This window comes from Dreissena polymorpha, chromosome 1 (assembly GCF_020536995.1).
Source record: "Dreissena polymorpha isolate Duluth1 chromosome 1, UMN_Dpol_1.0, whole genome shotgun sequence".
Lineage (NCBI taxonomy): Eukaryota > Metazoa > Mollusca > Bivalvia > Myida > Dreissenidae > Dreissena > Dreissena polymorpha.
In genome coordinates, this window is record NC_068355.1 from 174,422,881 (window position 1) to 174,435,072 (window position 12,192).

General features: G+C 34.7%; 1 protein-coding gene across 1 annotated transcript; it reads right to left on the bottom strand.

Moving 5' to 3' along the window:
• Positions 1-478: 478 nt before the first annotated feature.
• LOC127862301 (uncharacterized) lies at positions 479-9,266 on the bottom strand. Its single transcript, XM_052401377.1, has 8 exons — positions 9,118-9,266; positions 8,858-8,898; positions 7,489-7,562; positions 6,257-6,348; positions 5,698-5,803; positions 4,269-4,382; positions 3,379-3,587; positions 479-2,228 (listed from the first exon to the last, which is right to left on the bottom strand). The coding sequence occupies exons 2-8, from the start codon at positions 8,896-8,898 to the stop codon at positions 2,046-2,048; spliced, it is 819 nt and encodes a 272-aa protein (XP_052257337.1). The 5' UTR covers positions 9,118-9,266; the 3' UTR covers positions 479-2,045.
• Positions 9,267-12,192: the final 2,926 nt, after the last annotated feature.

Here is a 12,192-nt window from a genome sequence, read left to right on the forward strand (position 1 = left end):
ATATAGAAAACAATAACACAAAAAATGATTATAATTTATAACTGGCAATGTAACTTGGTCATTGTAAACAACACGTTCCAGTTAAAATAGCTCGTTAGATGCCCCCTGAGTGGTTTCTATCACATGATCCATTATGGCTACAACTGATCCGTTAATGCACGAGTTTAAAAATAAGACTGCTGAATCAGTAAGCAAAGGTAATATTTACCGGTAATCAAACTGGTGTATAAGAAGTCTCAAAACAGTTATTGCTTTTCACAAGAACAACTTTATTATGCTACTGATCCGGTAATGGTAACTTGACTGTATATTAACCAGCGTATGAAATTGTTCAACTCCATATTTTGGTTCAGTTCTTTCGACATGAGAATAGTTTCCAGACAAAACCTGATTAAGAAGGCATATATATGTCCGATGGCTACTATCACATTTCTAGTTTAACAAATTTAAGGCCTAAATAAAACCAACAAACACACCACCATTTTAGCATTCTTTTCTCCTAAATTCATAATCACAATAACATTTTAAGTCTTTTATAATCCATACCAACAGATTTTTTAGACTGAACAAACAATTCTTTAATCAATCAATACAAACAGAATTAACAACCAGTTTTAAGTTTTTTTAACTGCCTGTAATAGTTGTGACAGACATTGATGCCCCCACGAAATGTTTGAACATGGACAAATCCACATTGTATCAACAAGAGGGCCTGAAAGGCCAAGGTTGCTCAGCTGAGATGCAAAGGAACTGACCAGTGCAGCCCAAGGTATTATTAAAACAAATTTTCTGACCAAGCTTCATGAAGAGTGAACTATAAATGTAGCTAAAAGAGTGCGAACAAGGTTTTAATACAGACACAAAAGGATACATTTCCTGCCCCCCCCCCCCCCCCTGCTGGCCATGTTTTTCAACTGATTTTCAAACTCGTTCAAGATATCATTAAAAAAATATTCTGACCAAGTTTCATGAAAATTGGACAATAAATGTGACTTGAAGAGTGTTAATAAGTTTACTATAGCCATATAAGCAAAATGCCCTGCCCCCTGTTTGCCATGTTTTACAACCAACCGGAACCATTTTCGAACTTGTCCAAGATATCAAAGGAACAAATCTTCTGACCAAGTTTCATAATGATCGAACAATAAATGTGGCCTCTTGAGTGTTTACAAGGTTTTTCTATAGCCATATAAGGACAAATGCCCTGCTCCCTGGCTGCAATGTTTTTAAGCAACTTGAACAATTTTCGAACTCAAACAAGACATAATTGGGGCAAATCTTTTGACCAAGTTTCATGAAGATTGGACAATAAATTTGACTTAAGAGTTTACACAATGTTTTACTATAGCCATATAAGAAAAAATAATGCCCCACCCACATTGTGCTCAGGTGGCCTTAAAATGTGGTCACTAAGACAATATGCAAAAATTCTGCCTAAATCTGTCGAAGCAATAATTCCTTAATGATTATCAACTCTTAAAAAAGGTCATTCAACTGTAATAGTAAGAGTAAGATCAACCCAGCCGTTAATGAGAAGTTGGATTCTTCAGCAAAAGTAAAACAAAAAACAGACCAAGGGTAGTAATTCTGCAATAGCTTGTCTCACATCTCAGCCAAATTTCCTTTCTTAACAATCAGTTACACATTTAAGGTCATTCAGCAGACAAGTTTTAGCAAGATCTGTCCAGTTTTTGAAGAGGAGTTGAAAACAACATTTCAGGACTGTAACTCTGCCAAAACTCGTTGCACTTAATTTTTTGTTATATAACACCATCTACACATAAAGGTCAGTTAACTGAGCAAGATCCACTTAGTAATAAAAGTAGAGATAAAAACAACAAGCTCCTTGATGTACAGACATACAGACAAGTGCAATACTTAATGCTTACCACTCCGCTGGTGTAAGATTTAATGTTATTTTCAGATGTTGTACATAAAGATAACTATTGCAAAAGAGCCCCATTTCAATTAACAAGAGCCTTGGCCCTTTTTACAAAGGATTTATAAATGACTTAGGACTCGGGGGTGTACTGCATTACGGCAAATCACATGCTTTTGTTTAATTGTTCAATACTACTGACAGAATATACACTGTGATTGGTCTTCTTGTCATGCGAGGCAACATCTGATGGTGTAATAAGGATCCCATCTTTAAATGCACGCTTGTAGCACTCCGCAAAGAAATTGTTGGCGCTTGTAGTGTTTGGGTCTCTGATAAACTCGTCCACCTGTCAAAGAGATGTTTGGTGACTATTCATTGTGTTAATCGTACACCTATCAATAAAAGTAGATAGTTTTAACTATTATTCTTCCATTTGTGACTAAATATTGACTATGGGGCTATTTATTATTGTTTCAACACATTTTTCTCTAGAAAATCCCCTTGCAAACAATTTTTTTATTTGATATGGTGGCCTAGATTTTGACCACACATAACTTAATGCAGCATATAAAGTTTTAACAATCCTTATCTTTAATATACTTTAATGACCTAGTTTTTGACTCCACATGAACCGATTTCAAATAAGTTCCATGATGACTGAACAACTATAACAACAGTGCCAACTTATCACAAAATACTTCCCTTTAGAGGTCTGGGTCATAATGGTCTGTGCACAGAAAATAGTGTTCACAACAAGAAAAATAAGAAAACCATGTCTTAAATGTTTATCGTTAATTTAATTAAATGAAAATAAGTGTAAATCTCAAGATACATTTGCAGGTTTTATAAATACACACAAGATGTGGCGCATCTCCCCAATCCAAACTTAAGATCTTAACTAGAAACATCTGGTCTATATTTAGTAACGGTGACCTTAACATTTTCTATTTTAAACAACAGTGACTTTGCCCTTCATCCAACAGGGCTATATACAATGCCAAGGTCTACATGTTAGCAACATTTGTATACAATTTCTGTGCAGGATCTCTATCTAAACTCCAGTTATTGAGCAGAAACAGTTTTCCTATTTTTTAAGGGTAACCTTAACATGACTGGCTACAAAAATATCCAAACTTTCAAAAAGACTCATGACGACATGATGTCACAAACTGAATGTGGACGAATGCAGGTTCAGCAAAGGTATTTTGCTATCAGTGAATATAAAAAATCATAACATTAGTACAGAATATATATATGTATATAGAATGCATGAGTTGTAAAATGGTGCATACTTTTTTAAATGTGTTAACATGGTGATATAAAACGCAAGGCATGTTCAAATCATGAGGAACAGTGCCTTAAATTTAAGGGGTGTAGGAGACTGACTACAGAAAATGTGTGTCTACATACAGACAAACAGACTTTAAAACTGGGTTTTTACTAAATCTACGTTCTAACATTTTATATTATCCAGTCAATTCATATGTTGAACTTACATCCATCCATTTGCATGCAGCAATCTCTTGCTCACATTTTTTGATGGGCTGCTCTGCGTTGACAGGGCGCATAAGGCAGATATAGTAGAAGTCTGAACACCCATAGCGATAGTTGAGCATGTGACGGAAGCAGATGATGCCTAAAAATTCTGTGTCTATCCCTGTTTCTTCTAGCACTTCGCGCCTTGCTGCTTCACCCAACATCTCATCTGTTAAAATTATGACGGAAATTCAATGTACAAACATCTATTAAGATTTTGCTGGCTTCATCTTTGCATGTTATAAAAGGGAAAATGTCTTAACAGCTACTAAAATATGTGCAACGTAAAGGGAATCAATCACTGAACAAAAGGACTAAAAGGCCGTACATACAGCAATAACCTGAATCCTGATGAAACTTATCACATCTGAGCAGGTTTTGTGAGGTTTGTGGTAATAAATGTGGCAGCTGACCAATTTTATCAACAAGTTCTAAGGCTTTCTATATACAGCCATCTAAGCTAAACCTGGCAGAAGTATGCTTCCACGGACCGGAGCCATATTTGAAAGTACATGTATTTGAATTTTAATTATAAAAAAATATAAGCAAAAAGAAGAACACAATACAATATTACATGCCAAATACCATATCTCTGGGCCATACAAATTCAGATTATTTTTTTTTAAATATACATGTACACATAAGAGGAACCAGATTTCGACCTTGTGGCTTGTTAAAAAAATTTGGATTTTCACTTCATACATGTATTGAACTATGGAAATATTTCAAAGTTGATTGAAAGCCCTTGTTGACATTAAGGTACATGTAGTAATATTTGGTCACATATAAATACTACTAAATAATCATCTCCCTTATAAGAATTACTGGTTTGATATTCCCTGATAAGTACTTTTGTCTGCATGTCCCCCAGGGAGTTTCCAATGTTGCCCAAAGGCAGCAGGCCCACGCTTCTCCTGAATAACCAGCAACTGATTTTTGTCATTGACGGTGAAGCCTGCACAACCTAGAGATGAAAGATATATTGGTGTCATTGACGGTGAAACCTGCACAACCTAGAGATGAAAGATATATTGGTGTCCTTGACGGTGAAGCCTGCACAACCTAGAGATGAAAGATATATTGGTGTCATTGACGGTGAAGCCTGCACAACCTAGAGATGAAAGATATATTGGTGTCATTGACGGTGAAGCCTGCACAACCTAGAGATGAAAGATATATTGGTGTCATTGACGGTGAAGCCTGCACAACCTAGAGATGAAAGATATATTGGTGTTGAACAATGAATAGCCTGCACAACCTAGAGATGAAAGATATATTGGTGTTGAACAATGAATAATACATGTTACAATGCTGTCAATAATTGTCCGGAATATATATTGGGAAATGTGCAAAGACTATTACCTGCTTAGTGCCAAAAAAGGTCCTAGGACATTTCAAAGCCGTGTAGCTACAAATATACCTGAAACCTTATGTGTAAAGGGCATAGTTTAGTCATGAGCTAAAATGCTTCATATGTCTTCAGATTCATTTGCGCATGAAGAAGCTTATTTTATGGTACTTTGTTAGAAAATAATTAAATTGTTTAAATTATAATGTTGCCCTTCATTTTATTCCAATATTTGCACACACAAAATATTTCCAGTTAGATGATTTGATAAATCTCTGAAGTTGAACAAACAATACAGTTTGTAGTATTTAGTAAACATCATAAAGAAAGATAAAAATATTATGACCCATCTGGGAAACATCTAACACATTACACCATATTTTATGCCTATAAAAGGCACTTTCCTAATACCGGTAATGTTATGATTGGAAACAACTAAATTTATTGTCTAAACAAACCGATAGTGGTGCAACATTTCCAACATCTAAAAGTATTCACTCTTAAGTTTGCCTTTCCATAATTAAACCATAACCAACAAGCGATGTGTTTGTGAAACACTATGTCCCCATATATATGACCTTTGACCTTGAAGTATGACCTTGACCTTTCACCACTCAAAATGTGCAGCTCCATGAGATACACATGCATGTCAAATATCAAGTTGCTAGCTTGAATATTGCAAAAGTGACATTAAATGAGCGATTTTGACCCCTATATTTGACCTTTGACCTTGAAGGATGACCTTGACCTTTCAACACACAAAATGTGCAGGGCAAAAACAATATGTCCCCCACTATAGTGGTGGGGGACATAAAAAGTGTAGAACAAAGATTTGTAGATTAATGTAAATTCAAAGATGTACAAAGATGTCAAAATTGGACTTCAAACTCAATCATAAAACCTTTTATGTAGCGATTGTTTCTATAACTACCTAGATATTGGTTGGCATACTCTGGTATAGAGTTTGGTTCATCCGTGGGAAGCCATTTTGTCATCATGACATAGCCAGGCTGCGCATGGTGGAAATCTAAACCATGCTGGAATAAAACAATGAGGACATCATTAACCCAGGAGAGTTTCAAAATGAACAAGAAGCATATAGGGTATCCATTGGCACAGGGCATTGTTTTTAAAGTGGTTTTAAAGCGATTTAAAGGATACAGTAGGAATGTTTGACAAAATTTGACAGAATGTATCAACAACAAAAAGAAAAACTGCAATCACAAGGACCCTGGCATTATGTAATTTTAAACAAAGGACATTTACTTATTAAAAAATAACACCACCTTGAAACCTGGACACTGAAGACTTTTAAACAAAAGCAGTCATTGAGAATCTTTTCACTGTGAAGTATAATTTCAAGTCTTTGAAACTATATGTCTGCCAACTTGAAAACCTGTACAACCTTCAATTAGGTGAAAAAGTCATATTAAGAGAAGACCTTTAAAAATATGTGAGCATGATGCAAATGTATAACATCATCATGTTACCTTTGCAAAGACAGGTGTGAGGTGAGAGTGTTCCAAGCTGATCTTTGCCCACAATCCCCTCACGCCATCAGCCTGCCAACGTGGCAAGGCTTCTGTAAGCCAAAACAGCAAATGAAAAATGCACAAGAGATTTCAAAAACATTGCTAATTGCCCAGCAAAAATGTGCAACAAGAATGTTCAAGGGCAAATTACCTGGTACCCAGGAATGGAGGGATGATTGTGCATGAGACAAGTTTCATGTACATAAACACATCATGGTGATAACATATGTGCCTTGCTCTGGGAAAATGGGGTCTAATGCATGGTAATAAAGAGTTGTCTCAGAATAGCTTGTACAGTCTGCACAGGATCATCAGGAAGGACACTTTCAGCTTAACCCTTTCAGTGCGGGAACCAAATTTTGAAGGCCTTTGCAAACAGTTTGGATCCAGATGAGACGCCACAGAACGTGGCGTCTCATCTGGATCCAAACTGTTTGCTATTCTGATAGTATTCTTTGAAAAAAAAATCGAAGAAAATGCTAATTTTAGAAATTCAGCAGACGACATTTTAGCAGACGACATATTTCCCAGCATGCAAAGGGTTAAGTTGTGTTTTTTTTACAAAGGAAGTCTCTCCTTACAAAATCAAGTTTGGATGGAAAGTGTTGTCCCTCATTAGCCTATGCAGAATGCAATGTTTATATAATCTGGGATGAAACTTTACCTATACATGCATCAAGCCCCGTTGTCCCAAAGCCAGTCTAAAATGTTAAGTTTCTAATTTAATTTGGAGGAAAATCTCTAAGTAGTTTTCTCCACAAACTTATACAATTTTATGCAGACCAACCAACATACAGATTTCTACATGCCACCACCATGCAAGGGTTTTTATAGAGGATCAATATTAACATAAATTTAAGAGATGATCATTGACCTCTTGTATTTGCTCATGTTTGTATATTAATACAAGAGCTGTCTCCATAGGAGACATATGCCTCAAAAGGTATGCTTGATTGTTTTTTGTTATTTTTTTGGATGTCAAAAACCGCACAGGCTTGTCAGGGACAACACCTTCCCCTTTTTGGTATTTTTCGCTTAAAGTAGGTCTCTTTGTAGCAAAAATTGAGTTAAATAGGAACATTTAACGCTTATGCCCTTTTTTCTTTTCTCCAAAAGCCTGGCTCAAATGTATTTCAACAATTAAATCTCTTTTACAAAATGATATGAATAAGATAAACCCAAAGACCTACTTTCCAGGTGGGAATCATACTCCTCTGCACTGGTGAAGGATTGCTTTTTAGTGTCAATTGTGTATCCTGAGAAGCTGCAATGAAAACAAGGCAGAGCTGTGTCATAAACATCATTACTATTGACCTGAGCACTCCCTTATCAGCTGTGTTCAATGGTAAATAACTCAGGAAAATGCTGTTTTCACAGGATGTTAAAAGGTCTTAAACATCTATAATTTCTTGTAAGCACATATTTGAAGTTCAAATTCAATATCTTTAGAAAAGTGGAAATAGTTTGATTCATACATTTCTCACAGTCTAACTGACAGAGAAATGAACCTATTGACTTATATTGTTTAATAAATACAGGAACATTAAAAACAAAATGAAAAATCATTTCTACAGATAAGCGAACAACATCACAGAAGCATAAAAGTTCTTAACATAATATATGGATGAGCATTTTCATCTTTCAAAGTTTATACAAATATTGGCAAGCTTAGTTATAAATAAGTTAACAGTATGTTCTTTTTATCCGAATGAAGTTTAACCCTTTCAGCGCTGGAACCGAATTTTAAAGGCCTTTGCAAACAGTTTGGATCCAGATGAGACGCCACAGAACATGGCGTCTCATCAGGATCCAAACTGTTTGCTATTCTGATAGTATTCTTTGAAAAAAATCTAAGAAAATGCTTATTTTAGAAATTCAGCAGACAACATTTTAGCAGACTACAAATTTCCCAGCATGCAAAGGGTTAAGTAAATTCATTCTACATGAAAACAATGATTATTTTCTCCTTATAAGCAAACTCTATACATCAACAAAATAAAATTAAAATAAACTACTTACAGATCTTTGTTTACTATGAAATGTTCAACTACTTACAGATCTTTGTTTACTATGAAATGTTCAACTACTTACAGATCTTTGTTTACTATGAAATGTTCAACTACTTACAGATCTTTGTTTACTATGAAATGTTCAACTACTTACAGATCTTTGTTTACTATGAAATGTTCAACTACTTACAGATCTTTGTTTACTATGAAATGTTCAACTACTTACAGATCTTCGTTTACTATGAAATGTTCAACTACTTACAGATCTTTGTTTACTATGAAATGTTCAACTACTTACAGATCTTTGTTTACTATGAAATGTTCAACTACTTACAGATCTTTGTTTACTATGAATTGTTTAACTACTTACAGATCTTTGTTTACTATGAAATGTTCAACTACTTACAGATCTTTGTTTACTATGAAATGTTCAACTACTTACAAATCTTTGTTTACTATGAAATGTTCAACTACTTACAGATCTTCATTTACTATGAAATGTTCAACTACTTACAGATCTTCATTTACTATGAAATGTTCAACTACTTACAGATCCTTGTTTACTATGAAATGTTCAGTTTGAGTCCCCATCTACAAATAAAAATAAATGTAAGCATTGTTACATTAAACAGTGTTCAAGTTTTAATAAAGCTGAGCTTCTTGAAACCTACAAGCATCATGCAGGCCATTAAAAAGACATTAAAAGAATGCTTATTCATTCAATAAAATAAGCAAACATTTTGAAAAAGCTTTTAACTGTAGCCAGCAAAGTGAAGGAAAACAATAGAGAACAGCAGTTAACAGCCTTGCCTTTATTAGTTAAACCCTCTCGCAGTTTGAACTCTTTCTTTAGATCTTGCGTTTTCTTGGCACGGCTCTCGTTTTTCTTGATCTTCTCTGCCTTCTCCCGTTTACTTATAGCGTCAAAACTATTGTCCTTGTTGTACAGAATGTCCAGCTGATACACAAGTTTTTCTCTCGCTTTTTGGCGATTTTCTGACTGTGACCGAGTCTCATGGGACTGCAAATATATTGCTAAGTGAAGTTACTATATTGTTTTATAAATATAATAAGTGCTATGCTTTAAAAAGGATAGAGGAATTGAGTCCTGATCTTATTAAAGTTCCTCTCTAGTACCCATTATGCTTCTCTCCACTACCATCATTATACCAATAGCTTTATGTTTGAACCAGAATTATTAATTGGTTGTAGCAAATTAATACTTTGAAAGGTAGATGAAACATGTCACTCAAAAACAAGTTTTAAAATCAAACATTCATAGCAGCAAGTAAAAGCTTGATCTGAATATTTTATTTGATCTCAGCCTCAAAAATATATTTATATAAGTGTGATATTTTTGCAAAAAAAATACAAATTTTGCAAATTAATAAACTCAGCCTTATAAATGTTTCAGTTGCAATGCTTTTCCTTAATGCTTAACACAAGTATTGATCTTACACAGCAAAGTTGCCATAAATGTTAAAGTTGTATTATTTGGCTACAGTTGTCAGTCTAACGAAGAGAACTAAGTTCCTATAACTCTTAATGTTACTATTAGCAACACACTCTACAAGAGGAACTTAATATTACAACAGATGAGAACGAGTGGCTATAGGTAAAAATGCTTATTGTAACTGGCTTGCTTTTCTGTTAGCTGTCCATACTTAACAACTCTGCACTGTTGACAGAGTAGATTATTTACAAATCTCAACATTCCTAAGCTTCGTAGCAATGTTTAAGTCTAGTATCACAAATGCCGACACTGAATATTATACATTGTATAAGAATACACATGTTTAGACACTAAGTGAATTGCATGCAAGTGTGAAGTGGTACAGGAGAGAAAGAAAGTTTCGATTGTGTGTTTTATATTAAAAATTCTTAAAATAAAAATAAACTAAGAATTTTGATGATAGTGTATATTTATTGTTTCGCATAATTAACTCATACATTGAAGCCATTGTCTGTATGTCAGCTTATTTATTTAATCATTTAAAGGAAGATATGCGCTAATTAACGTAATATCGTTTAAACTCTTATATCGAAAATATAAAACTAATATTTTCAGGCAGATTTACCAAATTGACATTTATGGTAGAACCTTAGTTGCAATAATTCAACTCTAAGCTTTATAGCACAATGGGCTGCTTAGAGCCGCCATAGCAAAAATTGTCAAAGGCTCTGGGAGTCCGTTTATATGAACTAGGTAGAGCCTCTGCACAATACATCAATCGCGGCGTTCAATAACAAAACTATCGCGATGTCACAGGACACCAAACGAGCATGCGGTAAGCATGCGTGTTTAAACGCCGTCCAAGTTGTAACAACCACCATATTCCTGTTCGAACCGGAACCTCTGCAGTATGTTCATGAAAATAACAAAATCTCCATGCTTGCTTTGAGGTCCCTTATGAACAGTATTGACATTGTGATATTACATATTCTTGACCATCGGCATTGTATATACACGTGATTACCCCCTCTGATATTAAGTCTGAATGCAATTATTGATCTTTAGTTTGCGCACCCCTAATGATTTCCGGCGATTTATTTTACGATCATTGCAGTTCTTCAATGATCGGTTATTTCCAAGAGATGCTTTTTATTTTTTTCAAACTTAGAATTTTGATAAATGTTTATGTAATTCCTTTAGAATACATTATTTTCACAATAAATATTAACTTTGATCCAAATATCATCTGAAAAGTGCGATTTCGCTATTTCTTCAAAGATCGAAGAGCCTTTTTACCTGTTTATTAATGGATATCTAATTTAAGCTTACGCTGTTGTGAAGTTGTCGTGAACGAGTGGTTAAGGCGATGGATTAGAAATCTTTTGGGATCTTCCTGTGCAGTTTCGAATCCTGCCGACATCGCATACTTGTTGCGACGCGTTTTATTTCTTTCCTAACGTAATTTGATTTAATATAGCATATAAGCTATGTTTATTGTTAAATATGTTGAAATTTTTATGCACATCCTTAAATTTTTAAAATTTAATTAGATTATATTTGGATATGTGCCCATTAGGGGTACGCTACCTTAAAATGGCAGAGAAGTTACAATTACAAATAGAACTTACTCTTACAACAATACCAGTGGGCATGTGTTTAATCTGCACACAGTTATTGGTCTTGGCCACGGCCTGTCCGCCAGGTCCACTGCCACGTATGAACACCTCCTCTAGATCTGTCTCCAACACCTCAGGCCACTTGTAGGTCTTCTTTGAGATGTATCTCACAGATTGGCTTTGAAAAATTAATCTTTAATTACAAGAGAGATAGCCACTTCTTTCAGATGGTCCAGTTACCCAACATATTCTATAAATCCAAATTTAAAAAGGTCAGATTCTCTTCAGGTTTTGTAATTCAGATATTATCAATAAGGACGCGTGGCGGCTTTTGCCTTTGAAAAGGGCAGAGTTAAGAAAGGTTGCATGGCACAGCCGTCAGCACCATGCAAAAAGGGCCTGGGAAAACACTATTGAGTCTATTAATACCATCAGCATGATTCAAAAAGTAATTGCCACTAGCCTGATTGCCCTTTAAAATTCTAAGCAACTCAACCAAGGTATTTTAACACCTACCTTTTCACCAAGCTTCTAAGGCTGTTTGAGAGCAAGGGATAACAAAGTTCTAGTCTTCTAGACATCAAGACGTTTCCTCTCAATTATCTTTTAAATAACAATGCTTTCCCTTTTCTAAAATTGAAAAGATAAAAAAATTATGACATCATCGCAACTATTAAAATCAATACTACATGAGCACACGGTATATTCAGACTTGGTTGCAAAATCATAAATATTGACTGATAAGTTTGATTCTTGTGTGATATAATTAAACCAATTATAGGATTTCTATACTATATGTCAATTGGTAGTAAAATG

Coding starts and splice junctions, on each gene's coding strand:
- LOC127862301 (XM_052401377.1), bottom strand. CDS start 8,898: ATGGGGACTCAAACTGAACATTTCATAGTAAACAAGGATCT. Junction 6,349..7,488: donor GTATGATTCCCACCTGGAAA/GTAGGTCTTTGG, acceptor TTTGGCTTACAG/AAGCCTTGCCACGTTGGCAG. Junction 4,383..5,697: donor GTATGCCAACCAATATCTAG/GTAGTTATAGAA, acceptor TTTCATCTCTAG/GTTGTGCAGGCTTCACCGTC.